The sequence below is a fragment of the Delphinus delphis genome, chromosome 19 (assembly GCF_949987515.2).
Source record: "Delphinus delphis chromosome 19, mDelDel1.2, whole genome shotgun sequence".
NCBI classification, from domain to species: domain Eukaryota; kingdom Metazoa; phylum Chordata; class Mammalia; order Artiodactyla; family Delphinidae; genus Delphinus; species Delphinus delphis.
In genome coordinates this window covers 47,639,517-47,656,948 of record NC_082701.1, presented here as the reverse complement: position 1 = coordinate 47,656,948, position 17,432 = coordinate 47,639,517, and the positions used below count along the sequence as shown (strand labels likewise).

The 17,432-nt window shown below is 48.2% G+C and overlaps 1 protein-coding gene across 3 annotated transcripts in view; it reads right to left on the bottom strand.

Annotated features, from left to right (window-relative positions):
- The window catches only part of RAP1GAP2 (RAP1 GTPase activating protein 2), a 216,727-nt gene that overhangs the window by 55,048 nt on the left and 144,247 nt on the right, over positions 1–17,432 (bottom strand). For 2 of the 3 annotated variants that reach the window (XM_059998197.1, XM_059998194.1), the window contains 4 exons: positions 6,869–6,904; positions 2,162–2,206; positions 1,442–1,474; positions 807–1,019 (listed from right to left, as the gene is read on the bottom strand). In XM_059998197.1, coding sequence (XP_059854180.1) covers positions 807–1,019; positions 1,442–1,474; positions 2,162–2,206; positions 6,869–6,904 — 327 coding nt within the window. The remainder of the gene's footprint in view (positions 1–806; positions 1,020–1,441; positions 1,475–2,161; positions 2,207–6,868; positions 6,905–17,432) is intronic. The other variant, XM_059998196.1, reaches the window with a different exon arrangement.

Genomic DNA, 17,432 nt, shown 5'->3' with positions numbered 1-17,432 from the left:
CCCAAGTTCTTCACCACAAGATATCGAGTCCACTTCCTTGCTTCCAGGGGCAACGCTTGCCAATTCAGACTATTTGTGGGAATAAAGCCAGGAAGTTCACTGGCACCGCCACCCAAGGGGAGCCAGGAGGTCCTCTGGACAGTGGGTCTCCTCCTGGCCCAGGGAGCCCATACCAGACAGGCCATATCAGGATGCGGCCCTCGAATCTGCACTTTAACACGTTCCCCAGGGGGTTCTGACGCAGCTCCTAAGACTGCAAAGCTGCCTTAGGCCGGAGATTTCCGGAATCTACCTTTGGGACTTCCAGAACCTGCCAAGTCTAATGGGCAGAATATATTTAAAGAAATGTAACTTTGTCACTTTTAAGCCATCAGAGGCTCACAGCACGTCATCCAGTACAAGTACTCAGGGGGACCTGCTTGAATGAGGACACGAGAGACTTGTACCATTTTGACAGAAACAGACTTCCAAGGTGTGAGAATGTATTTGTCCCTTCCACCCTCCTCCACCCCCAAACACTACCCATTCCATCACCTCCTAAGATATTTGTTGGGGGTGATTCCCCACCCAGACTCATCACACCAAGAGCCTTCCTAACTTCTGCACACCCTCTGTCTGCCCCATCCCTGCCCAGGAGCACAGCCAGTCAGACCTCTCCAATGAGGACACAGGCAGGCAGCAAGGACAGGGAGGGCGACTTCGAAGAGGAGAGACAGAGATAAAGGGGCAACTGGAGAGGAATGCTGGGTTCCTGGGGCCCTCCCCCTCCAGCAGCTATTTTTGCCCCCGGGCCCCCTGGGCCTCACCTTCCCCAGGAAGTGCCTGCGGTAGGCCCTGGCTTCACCCTTGCACTCGAGCTTGTAGCCAAACGTGCTGGGGCTGAGGTTGTCCTCTTCCTCCTCCTCACAGATGCTGCTGCCCAGGGAGGTCGGCGTGCTCACGTTCTCAGGGTCCTCAATCCAATAGCCCCCAAACTGGGGCAGGACGATCATGGGGTATGGGCCTCCCTTCTCCACCACCTAGAGGCAGAGGGAGGGTCTTGCACTGCAGCCTGCCCTGGGTCTGCAGGAGGTGGGGAGAGGTGCCGGTAGGGGTGCCCTCCAACTTCTGAACGGCTCCAAGGAGGGCATCCCGTCTTTGAGGCCAAACGCAGCAACATGAACCCCTCCCCTAAGCCCTACAACGTCTCCAGCTTCACCAACCCTGTAGTTTCAGAGGTGCAAAGCTTGGATGGGTACCCCCAATTTAAATATGGAAAAGCTGAGGTCACAAAGGGAAAGGTGGCAAAAGGCCTCAAGCCCTCAAGTACCAGGGCCAGGGTTCTCTCCCACGTGGGGTGGGGCAGGGACCATCAACATCATCACCGTCAGCTCCCCCGCTCCCCCCGCCCTGCCGGCAAAGACAGGACCCAGAGCTGCCGTGCAGCCAGGGGGGTTCCTACCTCGTCAATGCTGGGGTACGGAATGTAGTCGTCCTGCAAGACAAACCAGACAATGTCACCATTAGTCCCGGCAATGCCCAAAAAGTTTGATCACTGTTTCCATTCCCCTCTCCACTCCTTACTCCAGAGGGGGTGAGGAATAGGCTGGGGAGCATCAGTGGGAAGAACACCGGACAGAACAGCCTAGAGGCAGCTCTGGGATGTGGCTTGAGTTCTTCCCCAAACCGACAGAACCTGAGTGCAAACCTTGCCAGCTGAAGATGCAGTACGCAGAGCGCGGAGTCCCACACTCCTGTGACCCAGCTTCTCACCCTAGGATGCTGTAACAGGAAGATGACCTCTGGTCCCACCTAGCCCCCTCCAGGAAAGGGGGTTAACCTCTAAGTGATGAGCTGCTTGCCTGGGCCTTGGCAATGGAAGCTGAAGCTGAGAGCTGACGCCTCCGGAGTCTGGAGCATAGAGCCTGACACCCCTATGTGCTGCACGCGGTCCGTTTGCAGGAGCAGGTGCAGAGATGCCAAGCTGAGCCACAAGCCTTGTCTCACCAAGGCCTCCGCCCCAGCACACCCTGAAGCTGCCCCAAAGGCGTCAAGCCAGGGCCCCCCTTGCTGCCCACTGTGTACCGGTCAACACTGTGTGACTGTGTAAGAGTTAGACAGTGTAAGAGAGCAGACCCCAGCATACCAGCTCTGTCCCCTGCCTGTCACCCGCCCAGCCCACCTTGTTCTTCTGGGGTCCCGGCTTCTGCTCTTCAAGCTTGATCCCCTGCAGAAACAAGGAGAAGAGGATCCATGGAAAAGCAAAGGTCACAGAAGACAGGCCAAACAGAGGAGTCTATCAGGAGCAGCTGCCTTAGCTGGGGGTTAGTCACAATAGCAGCAGCAGCTGGCATGTGCTGGCCCCTTACACACTCAGGCCTCACAGCAGCCTCCGGCAAGGCAGCAGCGTAGGGGGTTAAGAGCGTGGACTCGAGCCAGATCACCAGGATTCAAATCCCAACACTGCCGCTGATGACCTGATGACCATGGGCAAGTCACAAAACCTCTCTGTAGCTCGGTGTTCCCATCTGTAAAATGGGAACGAAAACGTCGCCTACGCTTGTGGTGAAGATTAAATGTTGAGAGTGTGTTAAGCCCTTGGAAGACTGATCGCTGTATAGTAAAACTACGGGTAGACAGCATTTTCATCTTGGTGCTTAAATATCTCCACCAGGCTCTCTCAAAGCCAGTAGGCGAGGGGTGAGGATGGGAACCTGCATCTTCGGGTGTCATCGATGCCCACATGTTGGACCTCATGCCACACCAGCTCCACCCCTCCCTGGTGGGAAGGTCCAAGGGTGACAGGCAGGCCACCTGGTCCTCGTTCTGCCGCTGTCGTACTATCCACGACCCTTGACAAAGCTGAGCCTCTTGCAGCCTCCGTGGCTTCATCTGCAAAATGAGGATTCTAACACCCATCCTCCCGCCTCATAGATGCATCACTGCAAGGGACAGGCACCATGACTGGGCCTGGATTAAAGGGGATCATCTGCAGTTATCTGGAAAATGCTCTTCCGGGGAGCAGGGCCCGGTCCTATAGTCACGTTCTGAATTAACTAGGTTTTGAGGGAGGGGGGCACATGGTGTTCCCAAGATTGTTTGAATAAATCCAATGAGGGTGTGAGACGCTGGGACACACGGGGACACACTAGGAGAAACAGGTCCCCTCTAGAGAGAAGAGTGTCCAGAAGCGGCCGCTGCCTGATCATCATAATACGCATCAGGATCTTGGCCTTCCACGGCGCTCCCTCTGTTGTCTCCTTTGAAGCCCTCAGCACCCATTTACCAACGAGGAAACTGAGGCCCAGGGAGTAGGTTGCTGGCCTAACGTCACACAGCTTGCGCGTGACAGCACCTGGATTTGAAGCTGGACTGTGTGTCTACAAGTGTGTCTACAAGTGCGTGGTCCTATCCCACAGCTCTCAGAGCCCAAGACTCCTGCTCACTGGGTGGATTCAGACTTGGGCTTCTCCAGACTCGGCTGGGCTGAGTCACCTGCGGCGTTGTTCAAGAGGGCTTGGGGGGCCCCCCTCCCGCTGGACAGGTGCTCCTTTCCACACACAGGGATAAAAAACACCTGAGTGGCCAGCAGACCCTGTCCAGGGAGGCAAACTGGGCGGATGGGGATGGGGATGATGTCAGGAGTTTGTTTTGTTTGTCCTGCACTAGTCATCCCTGCCTGGGAACAGCCCCTGGGCAGGACAGCAAACCTCCTCCTGTGCCTTCCCCCACGACAGAGCCACCACGCAGCACTGGGCCGTCTCTGGGTGTCATCCTTTGCAACAGGTATTATGATTATGCCCCCCTCCCCCATCCCCAGCCATGAAGACACTGAGGCTCAGAGAGGTACAGTGACTTGACCAAGGACACTCAGCTAGAACGTGAACCTAGGACCAAAGGGATCCAAAGCTTGTGCACTCGGCCCCTGTTGCTTCACAGGGATTGTGCCCTTCTTCAAATCCCTAGACTCTCGGGCCGGGAGGTCAGGAGTCCTGGATCTTAGTTTCAGCTCTTCACAACTCTCAAGAGTGCCCTGCATGCTTCGCTGCTCTGAGGCTCAGTCTTCACGCCCACAGCGTGAGAGAGCGCGCCCACACTCAAGGACAGACTCCAGCCACACTTCATAGAAGCCGCTTCCCATGTGAGTTTCATACGGGCAGAGGAGTTGGAAACTGTGGCCCCTAGGAGGCTGGGACCCAGTGGGCACGTGGTAGAGGCCCAAGCACTGGGAAGTCCGGTTTCAGCCACCAGCAATCTCAACTGAGATGAAATTGACCCACCGCCCAAGGGTGTCAGCCGCCTGCCGTGGAGACACACGGGAAGCAACCAGACCCCTGGCACTTCCCTGGCGGTCCAGTGGTTAAGACTCCACGCTTTCACTGCAGAGGGCGCGGGTTCAATCCCTGGTCGGGGAACTGAGATCCCACATAGCATAGCATAGCGCGGCTAAAAAAAAAAAAAGACCCCTGTCCTTGCCAGGCTCCCAATCTAGTTGAGAGGACAACCCAGCAGCCTCGAAACACGAGGACCGTGAGGCCGGTTAAGTGGGGCTGGAGTCTGTGCTCAGAGAAGCCCTTTGTTGGGGAGGCCGGGGGCCCCGGCTAGCGGTGAGGGGTGAGTGGATCGTGGGAGCAACCAGAGAGAAGGCAGGGTGAGCCGCAAACTCCCCGCCAGCTTGCCAGAGTGCGGGGATTCCGTGGCTCGAGGTGAAGGTCCCAGCTTTACTGAGCACCTATTACACACTGCCTCCCATCACTCACTGTCAAGGCCGGTGCCCTCCCTGTTTCCGCAACTTGACTGTACGTTCCCTAAACGCACATAAATCAGTTTGTAGTCCACACACTGCTGGGCACAGAGCAGGATTTTAATAACTTGCTCGTGATAATGACACAACCACTAATAATAGTTTTCCCTCAAACAGTCCCTCCCCCTCCCCCCTTAGGGAGACCTGGCTTTCCCAGGAGGACCACGCTTGCTGGTAGCAGCTGCCTTCTCAGCATCTCCACCTGCATCTCAGGCCTGTTGTGGGCACGCTCTCTGCCTCTCCTCCTAGACCTTCCATCACTACCGGATCCTCCTTCCTGGAGCCTGCAGCAGCTACTTAGGGTAAAGAGCACCATAATATAGTGGCTAAGCCTTGAAGCTATGTACTAGCCCCGAGCCCTTAAATGTTTTATTTAATATCTCTGTGCCTCAGTTTTCTCACCTGTGAAATGGGGATAATAATAATATGCCTACTTCCTGTGGGCTTTGTCAGGAAGACATGAGATAACGCCTGTCAATCTCTGAGCCCGAGAAGTGCTTGAAATACGTGGGCTATTACCAGCATCTTCTTCCCATCTACATTTATGAAGCCTTCTGGACCTCCCCCCATATTCCCTAGGGCGGTGGTTCTCATTTGTGAGCTCTGACCCCTTGGTGAGGGGTGATTATAAAGGACCCCCAACACTGAACACTGATTTTTGTGCAATGCCTACGAAGTCTTTACATATTTCTCATTTCATCCCAACAACCACGTGAGTGGGTATTTTACATGTAAGCGGGCGTTCTTATTTATAGAAGCTGTGATATTGTGATTTATAATAAGAAATATATATTTGGTCTTCATGCAATTTGAGGCACAGAGCTCCTAAAACGCTTGGAATTTCCTAGGTGATAAGAGCAATGGGGGCATCTTTTGTTATAGCATTTGGACTTTTGTCCTTGGTTCCTAAAACAGCTCCAGAGCCATAAAGGTGAAAGGAGTGTCTTGTTATAAGTTTATGTTAATGAGGTAACTTTTGGGAAGCCCCTAAGGATGGAGGCTTGTTGCCAGGGGAACCGACCCCAATTAGAGGGTTGGAACTTTCAGCCCCACCCCCAACCTCCAGAGAGGAGAGAGGGGCTGGAGATTCAATCAATCACCAATAGCCAATGATTTAATCAATCATGCCCATGTAAAGAAGCCTCCACAAAACCCCAAAAGGACAGGGTTTTGGGAACTTCCTGGTTGGTGAACACATGCTGTGCCCAAAGAAGGCAGAGAAGCTTGCACCCCTCCCCACATACCTTGCCCTAGGCCGTTCTTCCATCTGGCTGTTCCTGAGTTACAGCTTTTTATAATAAACTGATAATCTAGTAGTAAACCCTTTTTCTGAGTTCTGTGAGCCACTCTAGCAAATTAATCGAACCCGAGGAGGGGGTCGTGGGAACCTCCGATTTGTAGCCAGTGAGTCAGAAGCACAGGTGTCAACCTGGACTCGGGATTGGTGTTGAAGTCAGGGGAGGAGGGTGGTCTTGTGAGACTGAGCCCTTCACCTGTGGGATCTGACCCTACCTCCAGGTAGACAGTCTCAGAACTGAGTGAAACTGTAGGGCACCTAGCTGGTTTCGCAGAACTGTTTAGCGTGAGAAAACTGCCACACGTCTGGTGTCAGAGTGAGGTGAGAACAGTGCTGTGAGTAGACAGAAAACAGGAGCGAGAAGCTTAGAAAAGGGAAGGAACTAGTGCTAGCGAGTGTTAGATGCAGGATTTGAACTCAGGTCTGTCTCCCACTCCACTGCTCTGCCTCGCAGACGTGAGATGAGTCCCCTAAGAAGGGGCTTTCTTTCCAACCCATTGCCGGAACAACGGACCCCCTCAAACCCTCCCCACATCCGTCTGCCCTGCTGGCAGGTTCTGTTTGTCTTCTCTCCATCCTTCAGGCGGGAGCCGTCCCAGGATCCTCTGTGCCGTTCGACCTGGAAATGGCCTCTGGTGGTCCAGGCCATCAGGACTGTGAGTTCTCTCTTCTCTGCCCTCCCTCCGAGCACCCGAGTTTTGCCTGTGGGTTCTGCTGGTGTCGTGTCCGCTGAGGCCACTGCAGCATCCCCACCCGGTGCCTGGCTCCCCGACAACGAGGATGCTCACCTGCATTTTCTCCAGCATCTCAAAGAACTCCGCTGACTGAAAGACACAAAGAGGGCGGGGAGAGAAAGATGGGGCATCAGCCAGGAGGTCTGCTGAAAAAGCCTCTGCGTTGACCGTCTGGAAGCTCCACCCAGGGCTTCCCCAGGGACAAAATTCATTTGGATCAAGAGAGAAGATCATTTGATCTTGCCTTTGCAGGGCTGGAGGGCCAGAATACCCCATACAACAAGAGGGGGAGAAAAGCATGCCCGGCCTGGCAAATGGCCCTGGGGAGAACAGTTACTCAGTCTCTGTCAAGAGGGAGGGGTCCCTGGGAAAAGCTAAGGTCTCCAAAAGCCCTGGGATTCAGCCTCCAGCAGGATTCGTGTTTGGGATGTTTTCAGCCCAACAGTGAGGCCAAGATGTCCCACACAAGTCGTTTTCCAACTTTTGTGGCAACACACAGCTCTTCTGTCTTCTCACAGAAGTCTCACTTAGAACTCCAACATACAAAACCAGTAAAAACACAGGGGCTCTGGCCAAGGCAGAGCCCCTGATGTGCCACCTCTGCCTGCCCCTGTCCCCTGTCCCCAAGGCACCTTTTGGGACCCAAGAACTGGTGAGCAAAATCTAAAAACCATTGAACTGCAGCCTCCAGTGGCCTGGATGGGTTATTTTTTAAATCGTAAACTACATAAGTCCAAACTTTTAACCTACATTGGTGCCACCCTTGTAAACTCCAGGTAAGACCAAAAGGAGAAAAAGTGGAATGAAAGGGTGAGGGACTGAAAGCTCTACCCTAATAAACACACGCAGAGGTTGCCCCAGAGTGTCCCCACTTCCCGTTCTGGAAAAACAGCTACACTTTTTTGTCATAAGATCACTGCCCACATCAGGGCACTGGCAAGCCACGAGTTAATGAGGGCCCAGAAGAGACAGTCCCCGGATGAATAGGAAACAAAAGAAAGCAGTGAAAAGGAAACATGTCCTTGTCACTTCTTCATGCAGAGGCAGGGCATCCACCCTGCTTTCCTCTGCAGGCACCAATGGGCCAGAACTGCCTGCAGCCCCGTCACCCTCAGCATTCTCAGAAGAGAACCACCATGGAAAGGACCCTTGTGGAGTCACCTGCAGAGACCTGGCCCTGCTGCAGACTCCAAGTGACCTCTCCCAGGCTAAAGGTGGCCCAACCCAAAAAGCCCATCAACTTTTGAATAAACAAATTATAGCATATCCATTCAATGGAATAGTATTCAGCCATTAACAAAAAAAAAAGAATGAAGTACTGGCTCATGCTACAACATGTATAAACGTTGAAAACATTATGCTAAGTAAAAGAAGCCAGACACAAAAAGCCACGTGATTCCATTAATATAAGATATTAATGTATAATAATAATAATTATATATTATATAATATTATATAATATATAATTATATATTATATAATTATATCTATAATTTCATATTTATATATAATTATATATAATTATATATATAATAATATATATTATATATATATAATTTCACATATATATAAAATATATAATTATATATTATATAATTATATATTATATAATATATAATATAATTAATAATATAATTATAATATTATAATTAATAATATAATAATTCCATTAATATAAGATATCCAAAATAGGCAAATCAAAAAGACAAAAAGTAGATTTGTGGTTGCTTAGGGCTGAGGGAAATGGGGGATTTGGAAGGTGATAACTAAAGGATATATGGTTTCTTTCTGAGCTGATGAAAATGTTCTAAAATTGACTGTGGGTAATGGTTATAGAATTCTGTAAATATACTAAAAACCATTAAGCTGTGAACTTTAAATGGGTGCCTTTATGGTACTGAATTCTATCTCAATAAAGCTGTTCAAAAAGAAAAACTACTCGGTTATTCAAAAAGAAAGCAGTAGATCTATATTGCTTATATAAGGTGCTCTCCAAGATATACTAAGGGGGAGGTGCAAATCAGAACATCACATAGAATATGATCCCCTTTTAATAAAAACAAAACCTAAAAAGACCTATATGTATGTATATAAATGCATAGAAAATAATACAGAAGATAATACCTCACACTATCAAAAAGTGATTAGATCGAGAAGGCGGAGAGAATAGTGAAGGGGGGTTTGCTTTATACATGGTCTGCTTCACAAGCAGGTAGACCTACATTACTGGCATAATTCAATTTCAAAGAAATAAGTTTTGGAAAGGAAAACAGAAAAATGTGCAAAGGACAGGAACAAACAACTTGCTAAAGGAGAAATATAAAATGACCAATAAACAATTGGAACATGCCCAACCTCCCAAGTTATGAAAGAAATTAAGATAATAGTAAGATAACATCTTTCACCTATCAGATTGGCCACAATTAAAAAGAAAATCCAGTGTTGGCAAGGACTGTAGGTAAGTGTGCACCTGGTACTTTCTGAAGGGCAATTTGGTACTATGTGTCCAAAGCCTGAAAAATGTTCATGTATTTTGGCCCATAAACCCACTTAAAGGAATTTACCCGAAAGCAATATTTGGGCAACTACACAAAGATATGTATACAAGGATATCTGTCGAAACACTGTTTATGGGTAAAAAAAGTGGAAAGAGCCGAAGTACCCATCAATGAGGGAAAGAATAAATGATACAAGGAAGTATGCCCATACAATAAAATAAGAGGAGATCTGTGTTGCTTATGCTACTAGGAAGATTCACATTGTACTGTTAAGTGAGAAAAGTAGGGTTTAGAACAATGTGACCCCTTTTTTCTCAACATATATGTCTTCATCTTGAATACACACATCACCCCTCGAGAGAAAAATATCTTGAAGCATATATGTCAAAATGAGTTATAAGTTAAGGATAATTTTTTGCTTTTCAGTATTTTTTAAATTTTCTATAACAATTATAAATTATTTTTGCAATTAATCAACTGCAAAGACTTCAACACATAAGCAGAGGCTCTGGCATGCCTTTCTTTGCTTCTCCCAACTCCTGCTACATGCCTTTCCTGTACCCTCCTAAGACGCTGTGCCCAAGGACCCAAGTTATACAGCCTTTTGTGCCCACAGAAAGCCCCTGAATTCAGGCCATTTCCAGGTCTAACCATGGCCCTGGGTGTTATAGACTAAGAGTCACCCCCATATCCAGCTTACCCCCTGGGATCCATGTAAACTGGCAACCAAAATACCTTAGGTGTGTTCCTACACAATGTTCCTTGTGTTGGTTAATCTATTAACCCCAAATGATTAAGTGCTGGCAAGGCATGGACTGGTCACTGGAAGTACTAGGCAAGGGCTCCATTTCTAGGGTACTTGACCTTAATTATGAGACAAAGTTACACAGGGTTATGTTACAGATGACCAGTGGTTCCGAGGAGGCATGAAGCACTTCTTGCTGGGAGGTAAGGATATTAGTTCTGTACTGCTGTAGAACAAATTACCCCCAAACTTGGTGACTCGCAACAATGTCCATGGGTCAGGAATTCAAGAGTGGCTTCGTTGGTCAGTTCTGGCTCAGGCGGTTGCATTCAGAATGTCAGCACAGGCTGCATCACCTGAAGGCTAGATGGGGATTGGAGGATCTGCTTCCAAGATGGCGCCCTCACAAAGCTGTCAGCAGGAGGGCCCAGTTCCCCATCACACAGACCTCTCCATCGGTTGCTTGAGTATCCACAAAACGTGGCGGCTGACTCCCCCGGAGCAAGTGATCCAAGAGAGAAAGCATGAAGGAAGCTATACTACCTTTACACCATCCTTTCCCTTTTATCCTGTTCTTTAGAAGCTAGTGTCCACGACCAGCCCTCACTCAAGGGGAGGCAATTAGGTTCTGAAGGAGAAAAGTATCAAAGAGCTTGTGGACATATTTTAAAACTACCACATCAAGGAAGTCTTCTTGTAAGAGGCTGGATTCCAACCAGACCTTAAAAGATAAACAGAAATCACTTGATAGAGAGGGTGGAGAGGGCATTACAGGCGGTGGTAACTGTGAGGGCAAAGGTGGAGAAGCACGGTGTGTACTCAGTGAATGGTGAGTGGATGAACCTGGCTGCCTGAGGCCTCCGGGTCAACATCCTTAAGTTCAGACTGGAAAGGAGGGCTGGGGTCTAGGCCTGAGAGATTCCGAACGCCAAGAATTCAGGCTTAATCTGGAAGGCGCTGGAGAGCTACTGAGGTTTGGGTACAGTAGAAAGATAAAGTCGTCCACAGTATCTGTGGGGGATTGGCTCCAGGACCCCTGTAAATACCAAAATCCGAAGATGCCCAAGTCCCTTATTTCAAATGGCATAGCACCGTTGCCCCCTTTATCCGCAGGTTCCACCAACTGGGGATCAAAATCGAAATCTTTAGTTGAACCTGTGGATGCAGAACCCGTGGATACAGAGGCCAACTCAACAGGAGGGAGTAGAATCCAGTGGTCAAAGCCAGGTACGGGAAGTGACCGACCTGCTACTGGCCGGCGGCGTGGTACAAGGCACGTGATTCAATCTCTCTTACTTCCCTCACCTGAAAGCGGGATCAGCCCCTGCCTTTCAGGGCTCATGTGAGGCTGAAGTAAGAACGTGGACAGGAAGTGCCAGGGCCTGGTCCACGGCCAGCGCTCAGTAAACAGCAACTACTATAAGGAACTATTAGAAAGTTCGCTCTGGAAACAAGCTTTGTCCTGTTGGGAGATGGTCTAGTACCTTCAGGACAGTTAGCTTTTCCTGATTTAGCTTTTCTTGACCTCATTGGTCTTCCCAGAGGCAGCGTGTTTCGATTACTGTTAAAAAAGGGTTTTTTTCCCGAATGAAGATGCTCCGTGGCCTCAGGGCTGGCACAGGTGGTGAGATGAAAGGGCTGTGATTCAGCCTCAGCCCTGAGTAACACACTGGGTGGACAATTGCCGCGTGGACAGTGTCCAGGAGCAGAAATCAGCCAGTGGCAACTCGGCCCCAGCTGGCCTAGCCCCACTTCATGGTGACTTGTTGAACTTTCCAATGGGACAGTTCCAACCTTGGCAAAGAGCAAGTCTCCTTTTCCACCCAGAAGCAGGGTGACTCAGGCCAGCCTGGAACAGCAGCTCCGGCCACTAAGTCCCACCCTTGTCCACACCCCGTGAGGTTGCTTCATGCGGCCAAGGGCGCACAGCAGGCACTCAGTAAATGCTCACTGACTCACTGGCATCGTCCCACAGGCCCTTTAGGACAGAAAGCCTAAAGCATTCTTCGGAAGGGGATCACCCTCCATTGGGAAGCCAGGCGCTGGATTTTCACAGAGAAACGTAATTCGGCCTTCTCATCAATAGCGGCCCAGCTGTCTAATTTATTATTAGCAACAGCCGTCAACACCCAAATCGGAGCAGCGGCCAGCATTTCCCCTTGGGCTCTGCTTTAACAGTCAGTCAAGTAGGATGTGAAATCATCACCGAGAGCCAGCACCCAGCCGGGGAAACCACAGGCTGGGCCCCAAGGTTCGGTCCGGGTTCAAGCCGTGTCCTCCCACCTCTCAGTATAGAAACCGACCAGTCTCCCTTCAGAAGGACAAAATGCGTCCTTGCGGGGAGAAGGCCAGAGGAGGTCCCACATGGCAGGAACAGAAGTGAACAGGAACTGCAAGGCCAGTCTTGAGGAATCTTCCCGATGCCCCTACCTGTTCACTCTGGTGCCAGCCCCCTGCCCAGGTGGTGAAGAAGTAGAAGCGATGGAAGGGATAGAGCATGTGCGAGTACAGCAGGGCCACCACCCCATCTCAGCACCCTGTGCCCTTCCCGCGGGCAGGAGCGGCCTGGCCTGCCTCTCTCTGGTCCACAGCAGCTCTGCATGTGGACGTGACCTTTCCTGGCAGATGGGTGGCCACCTGTCCTCTCCTTGCTGCATTGCAGGAAGGGCCCCCACCAGCACACCCCCCTCTCTTTCTGACCCTAGTTGAAGTCGCGCCCACTGCCATCCATCTGCTGCCCACCAGATCCCTGCGGGGGGTCCTGCCCTAGCTCTGGCCTCCTCTGCTTCCCTCCTGCAGGCAGGCTGTATTTGTGTGTGAGCAGTCTGCCCAGAAGGTACCACACGCCCACTGCTCACACACAGGACGAGGCCATCTGAGCGCCTGCACCTTGGAACAAGGCTCAAAACGGCACCGACTCACAGGGCTGTGGTGGGATAACGTGAGCCAGTCTGCAGGGCCGGACACAGCACCCAACGCAGAACTCGCTCCGTGCACAGCAGCAAGTGTCTCCTTATCCCACCTCAAGCCAGGGCATGCATGAGGAGGCCAGGGCATGTCAACAGCAACCAGAAACGGTAAAACAAGACGAGGATGGAGGACAAGGTGTCTTCCCCCCCACACAGTCCCAGGAGAATGGGATGGAGATGTGGGCTGGGTGGTGCTGAGGAGAGGAAGAAAACGGGTCTGAGCAGGTTTCCTCATTACACAGAGAAGGAAGACACCACAAAAGAAAAGGATTTCTGGAGAGTTTTGTAGAGATTTTTGGAAAGCTGGGAGAGCTGGGAACCCAGAGCACACACCCCATCAGGAGCCAGACCGGATGTGTCCCAAGGCCACCCAAGCACAGTACATGCTGCGCTGCCCTGGCTCTGCTGCTGGCTCAGAGGCCCCCATCCAGAGGACATCAGGATGAGGGCCAGCTGGCCGCCACTCTGGTTGCTGGAACCTGCAGAAGAAGGCAAAGGGCGGTTCACTAGAATAGAAGGTCCTTGAGGGGAGCGCTCTGATTATTTTGTTCACTGCTATATCCCTGGATGTACAGCTCCCTGGCACAGAGGAGATGCCCCAGAAACATTGCCTGAATGAATGAGAATGAAGTGGGCAGGGGAGACTGACTCCTAGGCCTGTGGGTGGCCGAGGCTATCTCCTCAGGATGGCTACAGTCAGGGGCAGGACAGGCCAATGCACGTGCTAGTAAGGGCTGTCTCTTCTCTGGCCACAGACTGTACCCCTCACCCTGGACAGCCAACAGGTGTCCCCAGTAAGTTGCATCCAGGTCCTATTCCAACCAAGCCTCCTTCCCTGCTCTCCCCTGTGCAACCTTCATGCTTCTCTTTCCCTTCTTTGGTCTGCCTTCACACCAGCTCACACTGAACACGGCTCCTCCGCTGCTTGAGGCCCGCAGAGCCACAGCTTCAACTACGTCAGCTTGGGCCAGGCGCATACAAGGCTCTCTATGACCTGTGGCAATGGTGATACAACGGAATTACCAGGAGAGCGTGTTAAAACACAGGTTCCTGGCCCCAGTCCTGGGGAATCTGCATTTCTAACACATACCCAGGTGATACGGATACACCTGATCCAGGGACTACACTGTGAGAACCACTGACCTATGGAATTATAATGTTTAATGCAGGGGGTGTGTGAAAGGGACCAACCTGGCCAGAGCAGAGATTGGGCAGGGAGGAAGGGTGGGAGGATGGCTGGTTTTTATAGGACATCTTAAAAATGACGCAGATTTATATTTAAATCTGTAAGAGAGGATTTGAAAATGCAAATGACTACAAGTACCAGGCAAGTAACATAAAAGGATGAAGAGATAATAAGATATTGAATCGGTAATCCAAAACCTCCCAGCAAAGAAAAGTCCAGGATCAGATGGCTTCATGGTAAATTTCACCAAACATTTAAAGAAGAATTAGCACTAATCCTACATAAACTCTTCCAAAACACTGAAGAGGAAGGAACACTCCTTAATTCATTCTGTGAGGCCAGCATTACCAAAACCATACTAAGAAACTACAAGGAAACAAAACTACAGACCAATATCCTTGATGGATATAGATGTAAAAGTTCTCAACAAGATACTAGCAAACTAAATCCAACAGCACATTATACATTGTGACCAGGTGGGATTTATCCCAGGAGTGCAAGCTTGATTCAACATAAGAAAATCAATCAATGTAATATATCACATTCATAGGATGAAGGGAAAAACCACATAATCATCTCGGTTGATGCAGAAAGAGCACTTGACACAATCTAACACCCTTTCTTGATAAAAACACCTGGAACACTAGGAATAGAAAGGAACTTCCTCAACATGATAAAGGGCTTTTTTTTTTTAATCCCCAGCTAACATCATGCTCAATGATACTGAAAGCTTTTCCCCTAAGACCAGGAACAAAACAAGGATGCCCACTTTCACCACTACTATTCAGTGTACTGAAAGTTCTAGCCAGAGCGATTAGAGAAAGAAATGAAAGGCATTCATATTGAAAAGGAAAAATAAAACTATCTCTATTTGCAGATGACATAATCCAATATAGAAACCTGAAGAATATACAAAACCACTACTAGAGCTAATAAAGGAAGTCAGCGAGATTGCAGAGTACAAGATCAACATACAAAAGTCATTTGTATTTCTATACACCAGCTATGAACAATCTGAAAATAAAATTAAGAAAACAATTCCATTTGCAAGAACATCAAAAAGAATAAAATAGCTAGAACAATTTAAACACGGAGGTAAGAGATTCACACACTGAAAACTAAAAAACTTTGATGAAAGAAATTAAAGAAGACTTAAATAAATGGTATGACATTCCTTGTTCATGAGTTGGAAGACTCAATACTGCTAAGATGGCAGTAATCACCCAAAGTGATCTACAGATTCAATCCAATCCCTATCAAAATCCCGGCTGGATTTCTTTGCAGAAATTGAAAAGCTTATCCTAAAATTGATGTGGGAACTCAAGGAACTCAGAAAGCCAAAACATTCTTGAAAAAGAACTCACAATTCCCAATTCCAAAACTTACTACAAAGCTACAGTGATCAAAACAGTGTGGTACTAGCATAAGGATAGACATATAGACCAATGGAATAGAATTTAAAGTCCAGAGATAAATCCATGCATTTATGGTCAACTGACTTTTGACAAGGGGGTCAAGACTAATCGATGGGGAAAGAACAGTCTTTTCAACAAATGGTGCTAGAAAACTGGATACCCACATGCAAAAGAAATGAAGTTGGACACCTATACCTCAAACCATATACAAAAATACAAAAAGCAACAACCTAAACCTAAGAGCTAAAACTGTAAAACTCTTAGAAGAATACATAAGTTAAATCTTCATGATCTCAGATTTGGTAATGGATTCTTAAATATGACACCAATAAAAAAGGAAATATAAATTACTGAACTTCATCAAAATTTAAAACTTTTGTGCTTTAATGGACACTATCAAGAAAGTAAAAAGACAACCAACATAATGGGAGAAAATATTTGTAAATCATATATCTGATAAGCACCTAGCATCCAGAATATATAAAGAACTCTTACAACTTAACAAAAAGACAAACAACCCAATTTAAAAATGGGCAAAGAACTTGAATAGACGTTTCTCCAAAGAAGATACACAAATTGACAATAGGCACATAAAAAAAATGCTCCACGTCATTAGTCATGGGGAAATGCAAATCAAAACCACAATGAGATACCACTTTCATACCCACTAGGATGGCTATAATCAAAAAATAGAAAATAACAGGTGTTGGCAAGCATGTGGAAAAACTGGAACCCTCACACATTGCTGGTGGGAATGTAAAATGGTACAGCTGCTGTGGAAAACAATTTGGCGGTTCCTCAATAAGTTAAACATAGAGCTGCCATATGACCCAGCAATTCCATTCCTAGGTAGATACCCAAAGAACTGAAAACAGGTACCCAAACAAATACGTGCACAAGAATGTTCTTCACTTGTACACTAAAGAGCCGCGCTATTCACACTTGCCAAAAGGTGGAAACGACCCAAATGTCCATCAATTGTTGGATGGATAAACAAACTGTGGTGTTTCCACACAACGGAATATCATTCAGGCATAAAGAGGAGTGAAGTGCTAATAAATGTTTCAATGGGAATGAACCTCAAAAACATCCCATGTGAAAGACGCCAGAGACAAAAGGTCACACACTGTATGATTCCATTTCTGTAAGATATCTGGAATAGGTAAACCAATCCATAGAGACAGAAAGCAGATGGGTGGTTGCCATGGGCTGGAGTTGAGGGAGAATGGAGAGCAACAGCTTAATGGGATTTTATTTGGAGGTGATGGAAATAGTTTAAAACTAGGTAGAGGCGATGGTTGCAAAATATTGTACTAAAGTCCACTGAATTATTCACTTTACTTATTTATTTTTTTTTGATGTGGACCATTTTTAAAGTCTTTATTGAATTTGTTACACTATTGCTTCTGTTTTATGTTTTGTGTTTTTTGGCCCCGAAGCACGTGGGAACTTAGCTCCCCGACCAGGGATCGAACCCGAACCCCCTGCAGTGGAAGGCGAAGTCTCAACCACTGGACCTCCAGCGAAGTCCCGAATTATTCACTTTAAATGATTAATTTTACATTGTGAAAATTTCCCCTCAACAACAACAACAAGAGTTGAGGGGGGGGGACTGAAACAATGGTAAACTGAAGAGGACATGCTCCTTCCAAAAGAGGCAACTGCTGCTCATCTCTGCCAGGCTGCAAGAGGAAATGCAAGCTCGATGTTACCAGAGTTTTCAACTTTTCAGGATAAGCCAGAAATCCAAATTTGTAGGTAAACTCTCCCAACTTCTATGCATTGATAACCAATTAAAAGTTTTT